General features: G+C 45.9%; 1 protein-coding gene and 1 long non-coding RNA gene across 7 annotated transcripts in view; both read left to right on the top strand.

Moving 5' to 3' along the window:
- The first annotated feature begins 5684 nt into the window (after nt 1-5684).
- Nucleotides 5685-7221, top strand: LOC132473935 (uncharacterized). Of its 2 annotated transcripts, none has more exons than XR_009529508.1 (3): nt 5685-6016; nt 6287-6430; nt 6616-7221. It is a non-coding gene; the product is annotated as an uncharacterized LOC132473935 (long non-coding RNA). The 2 variants fall into 2 exon arrangements; XR_009529510.1 differs by having other exon boundaries at nt 5692-6016; nt 6310-6430.
- Nucleotides 7222-8728: 1507 nt separating this feature from the next.
- clec16a (C-type lectin domain containing 16A) overlaps nt 8729-22500 on the top strand; it is a 48113-nt gene continuing 34341 nt past the window's right edge. For 2 of the 5 annotated variants that reach the window (XM_060073427.1, XM_060073446.1), the window contains exons 1-9: nt 8731-9049; nt 9515-9643; nt 9985-10118; nt 10376-10524; nt 12901-13006; nt 16069-16192; nt 17588-17762; nt 17992-18042; nt 18395-18511. In XM_060073427.1, the coding sequence (XP_059929410.1) occupies nt 8976-9049; nt 9515-9643; nt 9985-10118; nt 10376-10524; nt 12901-13006; nt 16069-16192; nt 17588-17762; nt 17992-18042; nt 18395-18511 (1059 nt within the window). In that variant the 5' untranslated portion in view covers nt 8731-8975. Of the gene's footprint in view, nt 9050-9514; nt 9644-9984; nt 10119-10375; nt 10525-12900; nt 13007-13078; nt 13140-16068; nt 16193-17587; nt 17763-17991; nt 18043-18394; nt 18512-22500 lie in introns of those variants that run through there. The other 3 variants (XM_060073422.1, XM_060073436.1, XM_060073454.1) reach the window with 3 other exon arrangements.

Raw genomic sequence — 22500 nt, forward strand, 5'->3', positions numbered from 1 at the left:
GTCAAATCAGACTCATCCCTTTAATTAAAATGAGGGAGGTCATTTAAGATCAAACACAGAGCTGATGGCCTCTCACTGTTACAAAGGCGAACAGAGGGTGCCGAACCTGCATTGAGTTTTACTAATTAGCTCACTAGCCGCAGCTCGCCTGCCAAGTGTTTTTCTTAATTAGTTAAGATTTTTGGCAGAGATAATTTTACACCAATGAGGACTTATTTATGAATGAATATGTTGATTTGAGGTAGTAAATGACATAAAATATTAGTGTCCCTTTAACTCTCATTTGAAATTTGGACCATGAGTAAACTGTTCCTTCCTTCAAAGGTCTATCTGGGATATTTAACTGCAGTTCTGTGAGTATCCCAACTTAACCATGAAGATGAACTGCAAACTGTAAGTCATTAATTTCTCATTACTCTTGGGCACATTGATGTATTTTGGCTTCCTGGTGGGTTAACCTGTTACCTGAAGGTTGATCTGAGTAGTAAGGATGTTTTATTGGTTCATGGGTTACTTAGGTGTTTGGTTTATGTTGGTTTTAATGATTTGTTAAAATGGTTACAGGCTCCAAGTTATGGTTGTAAGATGGAGTGATGGGTTTGGTTCTGATATTTTTAGTCTTCCTTCATTCTACTCTCCTGAGCTCTGCATCTTCATCACATGAGTGTTGCTCTACTGTGAGGGTGGGGTCTGAGTGAGCAGAGGTGCATACTGGGATACAGAGCTGTCTCGAGTCTACAGTTCTGTAGACACGCCCCCTCAGGGGAAACCGAGTGTTTGAGAAACTGTCGTGTCGTCAGTTACATGGACTGGAATGTTCTTAAAGATGGAGACCGGGATTCAGAAGGAGAAACACCAGGGGGAGATGAGGGGGCTCCTCATCTCAACGACTAAAACACAACGTCAGTCTGATGCAGAGAACCATGGAACACATTCAACAGTCCCCTCCAGGCATCGTGACTCCTCAGGAACGGTTTCATTTCCAAGAAGGTCTTATTTTGGGCCATCCCCATATGGATCCTGCTCCTCAAGAGCCACACCCCTCCACTGGGTGGTCTACTGAACAGATGATCTCCTTCCTGTCCTCAGGCTGACTAAAGCTGCACCGTTTGCATCTGTGAAGGCCCCTCATTCAGGAAACCAATGGACTACAAAAACATGACTTCAGAGATGTTGAATCAACCTGGGACACATTTTGGAGACGCCAAGCATAATCCATCACCAATGTGGGACGCCTCTGAAGAATGCTGTACATAATTTACGTCTCTGGAGACATTGGTTGTTCTGTTCTGGGTGCCCTGGCAGGAGAGCTGGGGGTGGATGATGGAATGTAATTTGCTATGAGGTTTTTGACCTGCATGATTGTTTGGCCTTTTATGGCTCAGTGGTGTGTGTGTTTGGGTTTGACATGAGATGGAAGATTTTTGAGCATCTCTAGGGTTCTACTGTGTGTGTGTGTGTGTGTGTGTGTGTCTCCCACTCACACCTGGCATGGGGTTCTACGTGCCTGTCCTGGGTCCTATGTGTGTGTGTCCGGCTTGCTTTGACAGTGATAATGTTCATACGGGGGTCTGTGTGATTGGCTTGGGATATTGGAATGGTCAACTAAATCATACCTGATGGACGGCCACACGTTTACTTAAGGGCCTCCAGTAGACATGAAGAGCCCTGAGAGATGCTCCGGAGCGAGATCCAACACACTGGGCAGGAAGGAGAGTATCCAACTCAAGTGTAAAAGGATGCAAGCGGCGTGTTCAGATCAGTGACTTCAAACTAGGACTACACCATTCAGGATCAATGGAGGATGGACACCTAAAGGCATTCTACAAGGAGAGTGACGTTGGAAAGGGACCTAAATGGATGTTCAAGATTACCTTCAGACCTGTAATGAGACGGCTCTTCCTACCTGGCTGGATTGATGGAGAGCCCTGTGGATCTTGTCTTGCTCTCAGTTGCACTTCTTCTCAGGCTGAACTGTAATTGTTTCGGACAGGACTAGCTGAACGATTGGTTCCCTTAAATCAGAACCAACCTGGGAACTCCAGCTAGTGCGCTCTTCGAGCTGAAGTTGTGCTCTTCAGCTGAGGAGGAAAGGAAACCTTCACTGGGGCTTCAAGGTGTAAAGAGGAGGATGTTTCAAAGTGTTCCATGGTACTCTGATGAAGACCGTTGTGTTCCACTGGCTGCGAGGAAGAACCCACACATCTTCCTTTTCTCCTCTGAGAATCCTGGCGCCATCTTGAAGGATATTCTAGCTCATGTAACTGATGTCACGACAGATTCTCAAACACTTTGTTTCTCCTGAGGGGCGTGTCTATGGAACTGAAGACTTCAGACAGCACTGTATCCCAGCATGCATCTCTGCTCACTCAGACCACACCCCCATGAGTAGGATGCAACACTCTAGTGATGGAGATGTAGAGTTTTATAAATAACGAGGGAGCAGACTAAGGTGATTAAAACACAATGGAATGTCAAGTCTGTACATTTTTAAGCCAAGAAGATGGTTGGATAGTTCAGGAATTGGGCTTATTTTTTATTATGGGCAGTCCTTTCACTCAGATGCCCACTTCTCACTGGAGCTGTACATGTGTTGGCTGGCATGATTTGCTGTTGGTGATTAGGCGGTCAGGGTGACGTTGCAGGGCTATGGTCGGCTCTATATGAGCTCAACGTTTAAATTTGCTCTGTATGGTTTGTACCCTGAATAATCTAGATAATTGTAAAATGTAGACACGGTTTTGTATTGAATGATTCCCGGTTTTTAGGTTTAAGGTTGTTGTGGGACGTACATGGTAGTCTGGTTCTTCGTATGGTTTTGAGTGATATAACTTGTACACACTGGGTGCATAATAATGTAAAGGTACACTGAATAGTATTAATGACCAACAGCAACAAACTGATCTCCTCAAGGTAAGTCTGTTGGCTGTATTTTAATGAAGACCATCGCTGGACTTCAGGATCTTCCTCCGTTCAGCTCAAGGTGAGGCGCTGGTTATGTTTTTTCTTTGGTTGGTTCCGGCCGGAATGTTCGTATTCCAGTCGGACGGTTTGTGCTTCCCGCCGTGGAAGGTTCTGAGTGCGGTCACTTGATTTAGTCCCAATGGTTAGCATAGAACGTTGTAGTCGGTTTCCATTGGGAATTGTTGCCCCCTATCTTAAACAACTAAAGTTTGATATTAAATACATACTGACACGTACGTCGTACAATATGTTGATAATTTCCGATGGTTGCGCCGTACTTTTAACCACGATGACGTTGCGGGACTCTCTGCGTTCAAAACCGCGTTCTACTTGCAGGCCCATTTCTGACATCAGGGAAGGCTGAAAATCATTTCAAGGTGGAAGATAATTTTACATTTCTTCAACGGAACCCAGCACCTGAATATGGCTGAGTATATTTGATTTAATATCGATACTGCTTAGTGTTCTTTGTTACTTCAGCTGTTGTACGTTCTAAATATCTGCTGTCATTAATTGCCACAGAAGTTAAACCCTACCCAATGGAATGAAGTTAAACAACGACTTTGGTGCAGAGTTACCAACTGGATAATATCAAAGCTAAAATAATGGCCGTCATTCCCACATGTTACAGTAGAAGATACTCTAGAACTGTACAAGGTTAAAAAGGTAACATGTAGTTTGTCCCAAGGTGTCTGCCTCCTCACCCAGAGCCAGACCTCCACCTCCTCACCCAGAGCCAGACCTCCACCTCCTCACCCGGAGCCAGACCTCCACCTCCTCACCCGGAGCCAGACCTCCACCTCCTCACCCGGAGCCAGACCTCCACCTCCTCACCCAGAGCCAGACCTCCACCTCCTCACCCAGAGCCAGACCTCCACCTCCTCACCCGGAGCCAGACCTCCACCTCCTCACCCAGACCTCCACCTCCTCACCCGGAGCCAGACCTCCACCTCTTCACCCAGACCTCCACCTCCTCACCCGGAGCCAGACCTCCACCTCCTCACCCGGAGCCAGACCTCCACCTCCTCACCCGGAGCCAGACCTCCACCTCTTCACCCGGAGCCAGACCTCCACCTCTTCACCCGGAGCCAGACCTCCACCTCTTCACCCGGAGCCAGACCTCCACCTCCTCACCCGGAGCCAGACCTCCACCTCCTCACCCGGAGCCAGACCTCCACCTCCTCACCCGGAGCCAGACCTCCACCTCCTCACCCGGAGCCAGACCTCCACCTCTTCACCCGGAGCCAGACCTCCACCTCCTCACCCGGAGCCAGACCTCCACCTCTTCACCCGGAGCCAGACCTCCACCTCTTCACCCGGAGCCAGACCTCCACCTCTTCACCCAGAGCCAGACCTCCACCTCCTCACCCAGAGCCAGACCTCCACCTCCTCACCCGGAGCCAGACCTCCACCTCTTCACCCGGAGCCAGACCTCCACCTCCTCACCAGGAGCCAGACCTCCACCTCCTCACCCGGAGCCAGACCTCCACCTCCTCACCCGGAGCCAGACCTCCACCTCCTCACCCGGAGCCAGACCTCCACCTCCTCACCCGGAGCCAGACCTCCACCTCCTCACCCGGAGCCAGACCTCCACCTCCTCACCCAGACCTCCACCTCCTCACCCGGAGCCAGACCTCCACCTCCTCACCCGGAGCCAGACCTCCACCTCCTCACCCAGACCTCCACCTCCTCACCCAGACCTCCACCTCCTCACCCGGAGCCAGACCTCCACCTCTTCACCCGGAGCCAGACCTCCACCTCTTCACCCGGAGCCAGACCTCCACCTCTTCACCCGGAGCCAGACCTCCACCTCCTCACCAGGAGCCAGACCTCCACCTCCTCACCCGGAGCCAGACCTCCACCTCCTCACCCGGAGCCAGACCTCCACCTCCTCACCCGGAGCCAGACCTCCACCTCCTCACCCGGAGCCAGACCTCCACCTCCGGTCAGAAGTCCTCCAGAACAGGTCAGTGGTCTGTGTGAGTAGAGTCTTCTCAGCTCAGTTTCAATGCATGGGCTGAACCACTTCTTTAAACTTGTGGACTGCTCTGTCTTCATTCCCAAAAACGGGATGCTCATGTCTGGTCTCAATTCTTTTCTGGCCTTGAAAATAATAATTCAATTAATTGTGTAACTCGGTTTCGGATGAGTCAAATAAGTTTATTGTTGGGCAAATGCTGATATAATCCTGCTGCTGTAGCTGAAAGGCGAGGCTGAGAGGCTGGGGTCCGGAGGCTTGTGGTGCCAGAGTGGACCGGAGACTGAGGCTGGAGACCAGGGGCCCACAGCGGACCAGAGGGTAACCATCACCAAGCTCACCTGAAACACTCAAATCCATGGTAGTTTAGGTCTGGTTTTGATCATCTTATGACTTTAAATCTGTGCCAAGCTGTGAGTTAATTCATACGGGGGTTATGCAAGAGTCATATGAGCCATTAATGTTACTAGTGCTGCTACGACCGTAGTGGATGAATTGCTGAACGCGACAATCTGCAGACGTTGTCTAATTTAAGTGTTTAAATTTGTCTTCCATTTTACAAGTGAACCTCAGATGCAGGAGGTGGGGTGTGTTGCGTCCCCAGGTGATTTACTGCTGAGACCAACTGTGTTTGAAACCAGACCAGGAATCCATGGCTGAAGGAGCTGATGGAGGAGTCGTGTTGAAGGAGCTGATGGAGGAGCTGATGGAGGAGCCATGCTGATGGAGGAGCTGATGGAGGAGCCGTGCTGAAGGAGCTGATGGAGGAGCCGTGCTGAAGGCCCTGGGCTGGTGGAGGAGCTGGTGGAGGCCCTGCCTGGTGAATGACGTCTGTCGTGGGGTAGGTAGAGCTTGACTCTGAAGTGATCATCACACTCACTGCCACTTCTCGTAGAATACTGCTACCACAAACTACCGGCGTTTGTACCATATATACCAGACGACTACATCTGTTTTACCACATGTTGAAGCAAGACTTCCGCTGTTTGTTCCAGACCAGGACTCTGGCTGAGGAGAGCTGATGGAGGAGCCAAGACTCTGGAGGACGACATCACTCCACCAACCAGGATCCTCGTAAGTTTGCCTAAAATAAACAGAGGCGACTTGTTGTAACGTAGGATTAGTTTGTCCAGTACAAGTTACGGCATACTATTGTGGTTGTTTTTACGCGCCATTAGAGAGTTTGTGACCTTACATTCGAGACCAACTACTACTGTGTTTGTTACCTGATATTAGAGACAAACTACTACTGTGTTTGTTACCTTACATTAGAGCCCAACTACTACTATGTTTGTTACCTGATATTAGAGCCCAACTAATCCTGTGTTTGTTACCTTACATTAGAGACAAATTACGTTTGTAACCAGACCAGGAATCTGGAGGACTGATGGAGAAGCCATACATCTGGAAGGCAAATCCTGAGGACCACCAGGACTCTACCATCAAGGATTCCTCATAAATGTGCATTATCTGGACATAGTGGACTAGGTAGGGGGTTGGGGGTTCAACTCTCAAACCAATGGTGCCGGGTTCAAGCCCTCAGAATACAGTGATGCGTCCTTGAGCATGGCGCCCTAAAGCCTGCCTGCTCCATAATGACTTATCTCTGGTTCAGATAATGTTGCATCTTTTGAATATTGAACCTAATCATTGTCCTTGTTTGGTCCGAGCAGACACACCTGAGCTGAACCTCACCTGATCCTGTTTGGTCGGGGTAGACACACCTGAGCTGAACTTCACCTGATCCTGTTTGGTCGGGGGTAGACGCACCTGAGCTAAACCCGCCCTGATCCTGACTTCCTGCTGGTCCCGTCTCCTCAGTTCATCTGAGCCTCGTCCTCCAGAAGACCTGCTGAGCTCAGCAGTCTGAGGCTGATGGATCAATGACCTCCAGTGGGAGTGATCTTCTTTACCCCACATGTAACCGTGTGCTTCCACACGCCTTTCCCTCACGTCTGTCACTAACCTCACTACTTCACTACTCTCTACTGCTTCCTCTTCTTCTTCCTTCTCTGTGGTTCGAACCTTTACACGGAAGGCGCGTCTTCCTGCCCTCAGAGGGTTTAGCGTTAGGGTTGAGAGTCAGGGTTTAGAGTCAGGGACAGAGCTGGTCAGGGAGGACTGCTTTTACACAAACTTCTTCACTTGCTTTCGGAATGGTGGTGACATTTTGAAAAGATTCATTTGGGAAAATGTTTTCCTCTGCTTTCCTTTACAAATTGTATTAAACTTCTGTCAAGTGTTTTTGTTTATATATTAAAATCCCACATTGACTTCTACATGTTTGTTGCGGTTCATTTAATTGTCCTTTAACTTGGTTAATGTCAAGCTAAACTCCTACAATACATTTAATATACATGATTGTTATTCTGCAATGTTCACATAATCCATTTTGTAAAAATATGAAACCTCCATATTACTACTCAATTCAAGCCTATTCATGTATTTAACAATGTACATACTGCCCCGCAGGCCATTCTCTGCGACTACGACACGTTCAATCCACCAACCCGTCTCACATCAATGTACTATAGCTACGTTGGTTCAAACGGAAAATGTAGTTTGGTGTGAGACTGTTGTCCAGCAGAGGGAGCTGTTATACACCTTAATTATACAGAAATGTCTATTTACATTTTAAAATGTTCATGGGCTGGTCTAGTTTGTCTGCAAATAACTCTGCCTCCAGCAGGATTGGTTGAAACATATGAAGTGAAGGAAATAAAAGCCCAGTTCACCAGATCTGAGGTCAGCTGCAGTCAGATTTTGGATTGAATGTATTGAGCTCGGAGGAGCTCAATACATTGAGGAGGAGCACGGCAGGACGCGTGTTTACCTGGTCGATTAGGCCCTGAACGCAGACCCTGAACCCAGACATCCTAGTCACAGACCCTGTGTTTAATTAGCCCCGAATATAATTTTTGGGTTAAAAACAAAAAAGTAAAAATATTTGTAATTACTATCTAGCCTAGTCTAGATAGTCCTTCTGGCAAGAGAATAAACAGTTTAAAAACATAACCTTTTTACCACCTCAAGTGAATTAACCTGTCCTATCCTATCCCCAGTTAGATGTGTAAAGTCTGTCTCACTTGTATTAATTGTACTCTGAAATAACTTGAATGGAACTTTAGACATTTGGGGATAAGCAGCACAGCAGTCAGGTAACTATTTTGTTTAGGTGAAGCATTATGAAAAAAATTTCATGCAAAATAAAGCATAGAAATCAGTTTGGCATTTTCATTTTCCGTTTGGGCTAAGCCCCGGATGTTTATGAAACCTAGAAACACCCCTGGCTTAAGGAGTGGACCCATCAAACTGTTCAAACTCGCACACAACGTCTAACGTGATTGTTTGTTTGTTTTGTCTTTTTTTTTTTTTTTTTTTTTTTTTTTTTTAATGTTTATTTATTTATTTTTTCCACAATTTCTTGTTTTTTTTTAAACGATTTATGATGACTATATGCTCTGTAAGGTGACCTTGGGTGTCTTGAAAGGCGCCTCTGAATTAAATGTATTATTATTATTATTATCAAAAAATGTTTTTGCAATCACAATAAAGTTGTTTCAGTCATTAGCCTGTGACGTCAGTGGGGGTGGCAAGTGGAATCACGTGACAGTACTTGGACGTTGGATGTCCATGTCCTACAAGCCGCAGCGAGACAGACTGAGCAAACAGTAAACCCTCCTCTCACTTATCAGCCTACTCTGTGATTGGTCAAACGAGACGTCACTCAAATATCTCCAGCCCGCGAGAAAATGTCGCTCATTTTCGTCGTCATTTACGTGCGGGTGTTGAGGATTGTAGTTTTATCACGTTGCCGTTCCAATCCAAAATCATGCCATTTTCGTCCGAAATGAACTTCAATACCCAGTGTACTCCTATACAAAATCTTTTACGCGAAATTGCTATCACCTTCTGGTTGCTGCTGTAGCTATCTGTGTAAGTGACAGGGAAGTGGGTGTAATGGACTGATCCTCATACCAACAATATCAAAATAAGGCGCCTGTTAAAGCCTCGGCTGCTGTTAAACTAAACCATGTTCGGCCGCTCGCGAAGCTGGGTTGGAGGTCAAGGGAAGGCGAAAAATATTCATTCCCTGGAACATTTAAAGTAAGTAGTTAGCTTACTAAGGCTTAGATATGGGTTAGCTGATTTAGCAGTAGCATCGCTGATCACTGGCTTTAAACGCTCGTCCAGAGCACCTGCCTTACAAGTAGGGTACCACAAACTGTGTCTTATATCAACTGAACGACGCGAGCTCAATATACGTTGTCATTACAATGAGGTTCAGAGATCACGTGAAGGGATACGATCCACAGGCAAAACAGTAATCGTTAGCTTCACGCTAAAACACTGCTGCACATGTCTATAATTCTTTAATCTTGACTTGTGCAATGGAGGAGCAAAATAATGAAATCTGAACCTGCACATGTAACGTGAGCTTCGTAACATGCCGTGCTGTCGCAAGTTGAGGTCGCTGTCTAATCATGTCAACAAACGACTCACTCTGCTGTCGGGTGCTCGCATCATTCTGCTGCATGACACATGACATCGTTCCTTCTGCTGTCGCTTCAGGTACATGTACCATGTGCTTACGAAGAATACCACGGTGACTGAACACAACAGAAACCTGCTGGTGGAGTCCATTCGTTCAATCACGGAGATTCTCATCTGGGGAGACCAGAATGACAGCTCGGTGTTTGAGTAAGGTCTAGTCTACGGCACAAATCATTCTAGTGTGGAAGTCTTTTGTTGCAAATCTAGGGTACACAATGTTGTCATTTGCATTTGATCTTGTTGAATTGTTGGAAGGAAGTTATGAGCTGTTTGTGATCTGATCACTATGGGACAGCTAACTATTAACTTCTATACAAGAAGCATTCAGAACACATCAATACACTAAAATAACAAAACTGATATTATCTAAATATATGATGCCATTTGTGAACACAAACGAAGCTCCTTCTCAATTATTAAATTGCTATCTATCAACTGATCTGGTCTGTTTATTATGCTTCAGGGTATGTTTATGTGTTTCGTTGCAGCTTCTTTCTGGAGAAGAACATGTTTGCCTTCTTCTTAAACATCCTACGTCAGAAGTCCGGCCGCTATGTCTGTGTTCAGCTCCTGCAGACCTTAAACATACTGTTTGAGAACATCAGCCATGAGACCTCTCTCTGTAAGTGTGTGTGTGTGTGTGTGTGTGTGTGTGACACGTGGGTGTATCTCCCCATGATGTCCCTTGACTTTTGGACTGAGCAAGAGCACAACCGGTGTAGTATTTTGGTCATGTGTATTTATTTTCATATGTATGAAAAGTTTATTTTCTGGTGTTTTATTGCAGGATGTTGCCATCTTGGGCTTATGCTAAATTTGCCGGCAGTCGTTTAAATTAACTGCAATCTTTCCCTTCTCCACCCCCTTCCGTTCGCCCAGATTACCTGCTGTCGAACAACCATGTGAACTCCATCATCGTCCACAAGTTTGACTTCTCTGATGAGGAGATCATGGCCTATTACATCTCCTTCCTCAAAACGCTGTCCCTCAAGCTGAACAACCACACTGTGCACTTCTTCTACAACGAGGTAAGGCAGTGGACAACTACACACCCAAAAGTACACCCTCGCATGTATACACGCCTGTGGAGGTCAAAGCACTCTCAGATCCTTGTTCTCGGCCTGCCGTCGTTTAAAGGGTTGATATTATGCCACCGGGCGTGAGTCTGATTAGTGATTAGCCATTACAAGCCTTTTCCTGTGTTTGAGTCACATCGCTGGTGGGAGTGTCCACCTAGATCTCTTCTTCATAGATCAGTCTGCCAGCCTACCCAGTGGACTATGTTCAATGTTCCTTACCTATCCATCATACATCTAGGTGGACACTCCCACTTGTGAAGTCCCTAAAACATAAGAACGGGCAGATTTTCAAACGTAATGGATAATCACACTCATACACGCACTCACCACCCGATATCACCCTTTTAAAACCAGATTAAGGTGGATGGACAGATAGGTAGAAAGGTACCTAATTGGTCCCCAAGGGGAATATATGGTTATAACGGCATCACACAAGAAAGAACATTAGAAAGATTGGTTTTAATACAAGAACATTGCAGTAAAGCGTGTACTGTTGACTCCATAATAGGACCCTTAGGATATCAGGGTTGGAAACCCCGTGATATTATCCCGATGATTAGTGCTGTGTGGTTGCGTGAAGCAGGTGAAGGAACAGCCTCAAGGGAACTGCTGCTATTGCTTACTAATGGCATTATTGGAGGCAACGTTTGAGAACCTTTGTTGCGTGCATTTGCTATTTTGACACTATTAGCCCATTGGCTAATTCCTTAATATCTCTGTGCAAGTGTATTGTGTATTAGTTTGCCTTCCCGGTAATGCAATGTTCACGTTCTTCTTTTGCATTTATTGTTATGATATTATTTATATTATTTATTTTTTAAATGCCTCCGTTATGTCGTTAACCTCTCGTTCCCACAGAGTTCCGTAAGTATTCCCGTTGGCCACGTGTTTAGGGCAAAGTTATTGGTGCACTGTTGGTGGTAGAACGCCACTCACTCACTCCCTGCCTCGAGCTGACCAGTGTGTGTGAAGCGTTCTCCACACAGTCAGCAGCCCTGTTCGACAGCTGACCCCATGTTGACCCATCGGCCTCCCATGTTTCTGTCCTACGTTGTCTGTGCTGGTGTGAAATACCCCGAGACGCTTTGACTGTTGCCTTTCAGCGTGGGTGTGTTTGCTTGAATGATTTAGGGAGCGCGGTTCATTTTACTGCATTCTTTACAGAAGGCGGCGATGGTGTTGCAGAATAGGGTAGACGCCAGCTCCATACTAGACGCCAAGAAATCTGTTTTGCGTTTATTATAATATGAGTATGCTATCACTTGCATTTGGTTGCGTTTCGATTGCAGAATAGACTCCCCTGGACTGGTTTAGGCTGTTCAGTATGACAGCAGTTTTCTTCAATCATCTAGACCTCTGGATGACTTTTTGAGACGCATGCTTGTCTTTGGTCCGAGGTCCAGTGGGTGAAGAAAATTAAACCGCAAAAGAGCTGTTCATTCCTGTTCATTCCTGTTCATTCCACCTAATTCCTATGCGTTACACTTTCACCAAACTTTGCCAGATAAAGAACTATATTTCGGGTTTAGGACAGGCCCATTGAAGTCATTTGTGATGCATAGCATCACTAATATTATAAGTAATATGAATATAACTTTGATCATACTCAGTTATTAGTATTACAAGTATGCTAATGCTGGTAAGGCAGATTGAGGTGTTAATTTTGCATTAAGACGTAATTTATAATAACGTAAAAAAAGCCATATCACGTTTGAAAATAATTAAATGTTTAATGTTTAAAACAACCTATGGCCAGCTTGTCATGATCCAGAGGACATTGTGTTGAATCGTTACTCCATGAAACGTTTCAGAGTTATGGTTTCATAGAACGTGAGGGGAAATGGGTTGGACAATGCTTTTTAAACTAGTGTTTGTTGTCTTTGCATAAGGATTTTGGTCCTTTGAAGCTGACCTACTCTCTCCCTTTAAGCAGCGCTTAAAAATATATATATGCTGAACGAACCTGTGTAACAAATGACAGATTATTATCATTAAAAAGATAATAATTTTAGATTCTGCCCTGCTAATTGAAGCCGTTCTGAAAAAACACATCTCGAACTATAGGCTTGAGAAATCGACCACAGACAGCAACGACCCTCGTGGAATCATTCCCCTCTTAGTGATTGGTTGAGGCGTAAGAAACCCCGTCCAGGCTCACAACCGCTCAGACTGAACCGAGAAATGAACCGATAGCAACCAGGAGGAGGAGGATGATCCGGCTCAGCACACACTCCCTTGTGTCCTCGGCGTGTTTGTCGCAGCCCAGTGCCTTGCTCATCGGCGCCTTCCCCCCCCCCCCCCTCCCTCTGTGTCTCCCACACACAGCACACTAATGACTTTGCCCTGTACACCGAGGCCATCAAGTTCTTCAACCACCCCGAGAGCATGGTGCGCATCGCAGTCCGCACAATCACACTCAACGTCTACCAAGGTGAACACACGCACGCACACACACACACACGCATGCACACACACACACACACACACACACACACACACACACACACACCCCGAGAGCATGGTGCGCATCGCGGTCCGCACCATCACACTCAACGTCTACCAAGGTGAACACGCACACACACACACACACACACACACACACACACACACACACACACACACACACACACACACACACACACACACACACACACAGGATGCCGGGGAGGCCGTCTGATCGTCCCCCTGCTGTGTTTGGTGTTCCTCTCTCTCCTGGCTGCTGCTTTTGATGCACGGTCGGCATAGCAACTGGGTTAACCTCCGCATACGCTTCCCGTTCGCTCGCCTTAGTTTGAGTTTCTCAAAAGTACACCCACACACCCACGCATCTTTTTTTTTTAAATTATTTAATAAGAATGTTTAGCAAACGTGTTCGTGCGTACAGACAGGAACACCTTGCATCATGGTTCAGATCGCTCTAATCATAATCATTTTTTAACCATCGCTTAAATAAACCGCCTCATGTCCTTTCTGTCGTCGTAACCAGGCGTGCTCTCACCGCCGGGTGCGTTGGGACCGCCGGGCCATGTCAGCAGGGACTGACTCTGCGTGTTTTCCCTCTGCACCACCGTCCGTCTCTCTCCTGCTCTCGTATGCGTTGGCGTCCCACAGCTCTCGACTCTTACCAAACCCTACACATGCTTATGTGTCTCGCTTACTGGGCCTCACATGAAGAGGGAATCGTCAAACCCCCTGATTCAAACCAAAACCGATCCCACGCGCGGCGTCAAAGACTGCGTCCCGACCCATTGGTTTTAATTTGGTTGCCAAATATATTGGCTAAATCATCAATTCTTTTCTCATCCGCAGTATATATTTTGTCCACATGGTGGTGTTGCCGTGTGATATTCATCCAAATCTCGCTGGCTTGCATGCTTCGGAACGTGCTCAATATATCTGCCTGGCCTAGTGGAATACTCTGGTCGGCCTCAATGAGTGCACTGGCAGAGTATGCAAGGGTAACCGTGGAACAGCCGACTAATAATTTTATTCAAGCTAAATTAATTTATTATTTGACATTCATAATACTTCAAATGCAAGGCCTGTCATCAGTGGGCCATAGGCTTATTCACCAATATGTTACCTCATTTGGCATTGATGGTGTCTAAAAAGATATTAATTAACATGAAAACAATTACGATTATACTTTATCAATCAATACTGACCGCATAAATTGCACGTTTTATTAAATGACTACTGTGAAAAAAGAGTTATGTGTATTACACTACCCGGAAGCCTTGGTTTTGGAGTCATTTCTATGAATTTAGCAGGGCTGTGCAATGGTATCTTGCCTCCCCTCTCAGGAAACATTAAAGCTAAAGGTTACATTGAAGGTTTTTTGGTGCTGCCATTTGTCCCTTTGTTGAGATGTTCACGGCAGTGCCCAATCGGAGAAACCGTTCACAGATTGGGACGAGTGGTGTTTCCAAACAGATAAGCCTTAATTGTTTTGTCCACGCACCATACCAGAAGACCAAACGTATATCCCTAGTGGTGTAGTAGATACGCACGCGCACGCACACACGCACGCACGCGCGCACACACACACACACACTCTTTAGGGTGCCTTTGAGAGTGCCACTTGAATTATACAACGATGCATGGTATAGCCTATAAGGGATACACATTACTGATGCATAGGATGTAGGATACACACACACCAACCCATAGCTAGAACAGGCCTCTACTCACATTAACCCTGTGCCTGTTTGCTCCTCTCTCCACCTCTCGCTCTACCTCTCTCGCTCTACCTCTCCTCTCTCTCCTCTCTGTGTGACCGATCTGCCTAACTCCAGTCTCGTGTAAGTTGGTTTGATTTACTAGTCTGCTCTAAAGGGGCTGGGTATTGTTTTGATTGCATACCTTTCCTAGAATTGAATATACCACTTATTCAAATTAAGCACAATTTGGAAGGCAAACTCTCCTCCAAAACTTTGTAAGGATTGTTTATTCTGTTAAAGTTCTACTTGGCTCTTAGGTTTGATTTGGTCTCTAGTTTTAATACCTTAAAGATTCCCTACATTTTTCCAATACCCAGCCCTATATTTATTTGTATTATTTATATTGGTTATAAACAATGTATTAATTCTGCTATAAACCATTATTTATGGCCTAAACCTGCTTACATCATCATTTCAATTTAGGTATTTTAACTTGTATTTTGTTTCTTTGTCTAATTCATTATGGCATTTGAATGAATAATGGATTATGGAAATATGTTTTGGGTTTTGGCCAGAGTTAATTTGGCCACTGTAGTTTCATCTTCTGAATAGTTTTCTAATCCAACCCCTTCTTTAGCCCCTCTATTCACCACACCAGCTTATTGATCATAGCCTCATTCCTAACCTGTGGCCAAAGTCTTTGGTTTAAAATGGCAATCAGCTCTACTCAGTTTGTGTTGATTCAATTGTGCTTTCATTGAGTTTCGTGGTTCTCAAGTGATATGTTTGACCATTGGCACTTTCTTCATAGCCAACTGCATGTGAAACATCCTGTGACTTAATCAAAAGACAATTTCATCCGGGCTAGCAAAAAACGGTTGTTTCATATACCAATATATATATATATATATATATATATATATATATATATATATATATATATATATATATATATATATATATATATATATATATATATATAACCTAACCCTATTAACCAGTTATTTTTGGTAGCATGGTAGATTAACCCAAGGCCATCCAACATGGTTCAGCCTCTTGCATCACCCCTCCTGCTCCTCATTGGTGCTCTGGAGCCACGCCCACTCAGATCCTCCAAACCCAATATACTCACTGCACCCCGCGGGCGTGGGTCAAGGAACACCTCGTACCCACCACCACACCCACCACCGGTCTCATTGGTCAGCCTCCCTCAGCTCTATCTCCCGATCTCAGCCCAGCCCACCGCTGGTGGGCTGGGCTCACCGCACACAACCATCACCGCGCCCACCGCACACAACCATCGTTCTCTCTGACGGGCCGGGTTCCTCCACAGTGGACAACAAGCACATGCTGCACTACATCCGTGACAAGACGGCCGTGCCCTACTTCAGCAACCTGGTGTGGTTCATCGGCAGCCATGTCATCGAGCTGGACAAGTGTGTGCAGACGGACGAAGAGTGAGTACTACTCCCGGGCCTTCCTCTTCCCTCTTCTTCTGCCGCTGTTGGCGCTCTGCTGCTCTTCCTCTGAAATGTGTGAAGGGTTTGTCTCGACACAACTCTACCACACACGCACGCGCGCGCAAGCACCCGCATGCACATTTGCACGCACGCACAGACACACGCACGGCACGCACACACAAACACAGAGAGAGAGCGTGACACACTCACACAAAAAGAGACTCGCACACAAAGAGAGAGAGACACACCACAGACACACTCACACAGGAAGAGAGACACTCACACACACACAAAGAGAGAGACACGCGCACACAAAGAGAGACCGAGAGAGATGCACACACAAACTAAAACACACACACTAAACACACAAACACACTGGCCAGTAGGGGTCGTGCTCAAGCAACATTTCCAGCTCTGGGGCTGAAGTCCTTTGAACTTTTGCCACTGCATTGACATTAGCGTTGCATGACGAATGTCGCGATCTCATTTGGCCTCGTAGTCTGGTAGTTAAGAGTTAATACAACTTCCTCAATTGGGATTTCTTTGAAGGACAAAAACAGATGTCGCTCAGGAGACTCATCATGGCTCTGCGAAGATGGGGAAATATGATACCTTATCATTTCCTGATAAAATAATTAAATAAGTCATAATACGTTTTACTGATAATTTTTCTGTGGTTCAAATGAGTCATACCTTTGAAGATGGAGGTATACAAGTTTTATTGAGTTGGTTAGCGTTGCTCACAGCCCGGTTAACGGGTCGGAGATGATCACATTCAGCTGTAAGATTAGAACAAAGGACAGGTTATCGTTTCATGTTCTCCTGGTAGACATGTAATGGTTTAGTGGGGCTGACTTCCCTGTGAACCTCTTCTGAGAGCTTCAGTGATTCATGAATTCCAAGTTAAACAGTATTAGGGCTGTGTCAGAAAGCAGGATGGGTGGTGTAAGATTGGATCTTTGCATAACGGCAGTACTTGTCAAGAGGCCAAATAGGGCAAATATTTCACACAAACTGATGCTTCTTCCAAATACGAGCTTGTACAGGCGCCTGACTGTCTTTATTTTTAGGAGCATAATTAGGAGTCAATATCAAGATAGAACGCATCCAGTCTGGAGCATTGTGTCTCTTCGGTAAGGTCATGGATGAGTGCACCTCGACAGCAAGCAGCAGCTGAAACAATCCCAATTCTACCCAAATGAGGGCGGGAACTGTGCAGCCAGTTTTGGCCAGTTTAGTCACTTACCTGTTTTATTTCACGACGATGTTTCTATGCGAAGCGCTTTGGGGTGTATGAAAAGTGCCGTGTCGATAAAGTTGCCTTGCCTTGCCGTTGTTCTCAGTCTTCCCCTCTGGTGGTTCTTCCCCCCCCACCCCCCCCGTCCTCCACAGACACAGGAACCGAGGTAAGCTGAGCGACCTGGTGGCGGAGCACCTGGACCACCTGCACTACCTGAACGACATCCTCATCATCAACTGTGAGTTCCTCAACGACGTGCTCACGGACCACCTCCTCAACCGCCTCTTCCTGCCGCTCTACGTCTACTCCCTGGTCAACCCCGACACGGTGCGTGGGGGGGGCGGGGGTGTTGAGGGGAGGGTGTGCTTGTGTTTGTGGGGGCGTTTGGGGGTGTGTGTGTGTGTGTGTGTGTGTGTGTGTGGGAGTATTGGGGTTGTGTGTACGTGTCTGGCTCTCTCTCTCTCTGCCGGATGTGTGTGTGCCTAGGCCTGTGGTTATTGCAGAAGGCACGCTTGCCTGTGTGCGTGAACTCTTGTGTCTTGTTTTCTTTCTGCAGTCTGAAGAAAGGAAGATAAACCCTCAGGTGTCCCTCTACCTGCTCTCTCAAGTGAGACGCTCGCTCGCGCACACACTCGCACGCACACTCACTCAGAATAACACAAGTATTGTGTCGCGTGTGTCCAGGTGCGAGGCTGATGGTGTGTGTGTGTGTGTGTGTGTGTGTGTGTGTGTGTGCGTGCGTGCACGTTTCCATTGATTTTGAAATGCATCATGTGTCAGCTTGTTTATAGATAGGATTGAGACCATCACAAGACTGATCACTACTCTGTCATCCTCACTGTGTGTGTGTGTGTGTGTGTGTGTGTGTGTGTGTGTGTGTGTGTGTGTGTGTGTGTGTGTGTGTGTGTGTGTGTGTGTGTGTGTGTGTGTGTGTGTGTGTGCGCGCGCGTGCGGTGCAGGTGTTTCTGATCATCCACTACCGCCCGCTGGTCAACTCCCTGGCCGAGGTGGTCCTCAACGGGGACCTGTCCGTCTTCACCCCCCACATGGACGCGCGCAACGCGCACAAGACGACAGTAAGACGCACACGAAGAGCTCGCCCACATGTGCCCACGGTGTAGTAGTATTAGACCTATACAAATGACCTCTGCACGTAGTAAAGAACAAAAAAGAGCAAAATAGTCACAACAATATCCCCAAGTAAAAGGTCCTCTGGGCGAGATTTAAGAGCCATTATTTTTGTGCGACTAGTTTGAAATGGTATCATAATCCTTCAGCTATCTGTGAGTGACATTCGCTGTTAGGAGTTGCTCTTATGAAACCACCCAGATTGTTTCGGGGAATCCGTCTTGCCTGTGAATCACGTGTGTGAAATGCAACCTTGCTGTTTTCGGCTGTTTACTTTCAAAATCTTGCTCTCTTCTCTCTCTCAACTCACAAAGGTTGCCTGTGCAGCAGTTTTTTTTGACCGCTTTCTAGTTATAATCTAGCTATAATAATAATGTTGAAAGACCGGTTTATTTTAAAAGTTTGCCGAACACCATACATGCCGATGGGGCTCTCTGTTGCTATGCAGAAGCGCTCTCCCCGAGTGTGTGCGTTAGTGGCTGGGCTAACCCCTGCACACGGATTACTCAATGTGTAACAGGTTTGCGGCCTCAACCGGCCACAACTCCATTCAGACTCCGTCAGGTGAGGCTGCTTAAGCCAGCCGTCATCCACAAACCACACACTGTTGTATCAACTCCGACGTTCTAATCCAACTCCGTCATTCAGAGGATACAGGTTTTAAGACCTATGTCTCGGCCAGCCTCCCACACCAGTGTTAGTGACTGAACTACTCTGTTCCGAACTCAAGTTGTGTTCTTCTAGGGCCGTCAAAGTGCCTTCTTTTTTTTTTCCGGGCGACTACGCCGTTGCGACGAAGGGATATCGCTGGCGAGCTGTGTCCGGGTCAGGTAGTATGTTGTTGTTGACCACGTAAATGACAGGCCAATCAGGGTCTGTGTCGATGATGTAAATGACAGGCCAATCAGGGTCTGTGTCATAGTCGATGATGTAAATGACAGGCCAATCAGGGTCTTCGTCGTAGTCGATGATGTAAATAACAGGCCAATCAGGGTCTTCGTAGTATTTTTTGCTTCATGAAAGGCATACAAGAGTACCTTTTCAAAACACAACTGTTTGGTATGAATATCAACGATTAAATGAAACATGCACGGCTTGCACTTACGCACTCAGGAACATTTCACCTCTGTACCTATATATAAACAGAGTGCAGGTTGATAATGAATGACAGTGAAGGAAGTGGAAACACACGCACACACACACGCAGTGTGTAGGCGCTTGTGTAGGGGGGGTTCTGAAACTATTGGTCATGCTTTTTCTTCAATTATTCACCTCCAGGTTAAGAGAATCATACAGTAGACTCTCTCTTTCTCTGCCCACTCTCCTTTCCACCACAAAGCATAGTGGGAGGCACAGCTCGCCCGCTTTCTCTCTCTCCCTCCCTCTCGTGCTCTCATTTGTGGTCTCTCGCTCTGTCTCGCTCACCTTTCTACCTTCTAGGGGTCGGCAGTAGCTCCGCTAACCTTGCTCAGCGGGTTGGCTGGTAACCTTGTGGTTACCTGCCAACCCGCTCTACCCTCTGATCAAGGTTACCAGTTCAGTCCCCGGCTCCCCCTAGCTGAATGCCGAGGTGTCCCTCAGCAGGACGATATTATAAAGCGCTTTGGATAAAAAACGCTTTATAAATGCAGTCCGTTTACCATCAATCCATTTTGATGGCCTCCAGTGTTAAATGTTTCTACTGCTCCCTGTCCCTGCTACTGTGGCACCAGGATTTCAGGTCTGGGATCATTAAAGTTGTATGTTATCAGAGTAAACGTCAAAGCCCAGTGAACCCACGTGTTCACGGAGGCCAGATACAGACTTACAAGAAATCAGAAACCCTTCCCCACCCCCCCCCCTCGTTTCGCTTTTGGTCTCTTCTTTCCACCACCCAATCATGTCGCTACTTTCACATCCTTGTTTTTTGCCTCGTAGTAATTTGGTTTGTTCTCTTTTTCTTTTAAAGATCGTAGCCATGACGGCATTATCGACAACGCATTACCTTTATGACCATAGAATCATGATGGTGAAAAAAAAAAGTACACTATAAAAAAAGTGAAGTGAAATTGCCTGAGATGAGACTTTAGATGGTGATCAGAAGTCTGTGTTTTGAGACGAAAGGAATAGAAAGATGAAGTGTCATGACGAAATTTGTTTCAATATAATTATGCATATATTCCGAGAAAAAGAGCTGTTGCTGCAAAGAGGAAACAAGATGAACACCAAAAGAAAACCGAGCACTCACGCGCGCGCGCACACGCACACGCACACAGCGTGAACTGGTAGATTAGCGTGATAAGGCCGTTAAGAAGCTTTCTGTTTACAGTAAAAGCACAAAGCCTAGATCTAATCAGTTTCCCACATGTCGATTATGGGTTTATCTGCTTCCTCATACCCTCCTTGAATTGAGAAGAAACCTAGGATTGGTTATTGTACTTTCATTTGTGTTTCATTATTTACCCTAGTAAGTAGCATTGATTACCATGTTGAGGACATAGTACACTTAAGCAATAGATCACGCCAGGCTGTGGTACCCCCTTCACAGTGGTATAATGAGCACATGCCACTGACTGAAGTGATCTATTGCTTCTATACAACGGTTACTATTATGGCAAAACGAAAGTCATAGACACACTACATTTAAAAAAAACAACAAGAAAGTCAAAGTAGCCGTTTAATTAAAGAATACAAAAAAGTAGTCCCTCCTGGCTGCCTTCAAAATGCACGACGGTCGCTATGCAACGCACTTTAGCGTCCCTCCGAGAGAAGGCTCGGCTAGAGCGGTTCGCCGGCAATTTATCCTATGGAGCAGTTCACTCGCCGTGTGCCTAAGCTTTCGTTAGTCTCTCTATCGCCTTGCTCACTCCCGGAGTAACAATATTTACACCCTCTCCATCATTCAATATGTTTTACTTTGTAACTGTTTCTACTTCCAGGCGCGGAGTGATATGCAAACATTCACAAGCGTCATAGCAGTTATGTATACGCTCATTATACAACAGTTAGGAACCAATCAGATCGCTGGATTTAAGCAACCCGTTGTGTAAATTCAAATAAAACATGATCTGGGGTTCACTGATACTTTACGGTCCTAAAAGGTCGTAAAGGTTTTGGCTGGTTTGCCCAAAGCTTAGGTTCATTGTTGCCATGGTCTACTGTGTTCCTCAGTCTTGTGTTGTTCAAACACAAAATAGAAACTGGATTTCTTTTTTTGGGCAATGTTGGAGAAGAGGGAAGTTCATTATCGCAATGTATGCACAATTCGACAATGAAAGACTGGACATTGGATAATATTTCCAATTATTATCTGCTGACATTCACTTTGTTCCAAATATCAAGGTCTTGGTGTTGTAATCCGAGAAATATCTTTGAAACATTGACCAATGTGTAAACAAGACTGATCTGAAATACTTAATCTAGTGCTAATGCGAGCTAGTGAGACGAGGAAGCAAAACCTGGGAAATATTGACTGCAAACTGAATGCATCATCTGATATAATATACGTGTTCCATCTGTCTGAAACAAACCTAATACCTATAATGTTTCTTAAACCAATAACATTATACGCCTACCTCTCTCATATTCGGGCTCAGTAGGGCTGAGCCCGAATATTCAAATATTAGTTTTTATTACGTGCACATACACAAGGTTTGTCAGGAAGGTATTTGAATCTAAATTCCATATTCGGATATTCGCTTTGCGTTGTTTTGTTTAAATGACACATGCATAACTATTTATTCATAGCTATTTCAAACAAAGGAAATGATTTGATTATTTCAGCCTACCAACTATGATCTGAATTCTTGGACAGGAAAACATTTTCCCTTCGCTGTCCAAAGGGGTTCGCAAATGACGTGCGGTAGACCGGGATGACGCCACAATCCATGACCCTGGGTTGGCCCTACTGTGCGTTCACGCCAAAAGCAAACCAAATGTTTGCCCAGCGTGTTCGTCG

The sequence above is a fragment of the Gadus macrocephalus genome, chromosome 2 (genome assembly GCF_031168955.1).
Source record: "Gadus macrocephalus chromosome 2, ASM3116895v1".
Lineage (NCBI taxonomy): Eukaryota > Metazoa > Chordata > Actinopteri > Gadiformes > Gadidae > Gadus > Gadus macrocephalus.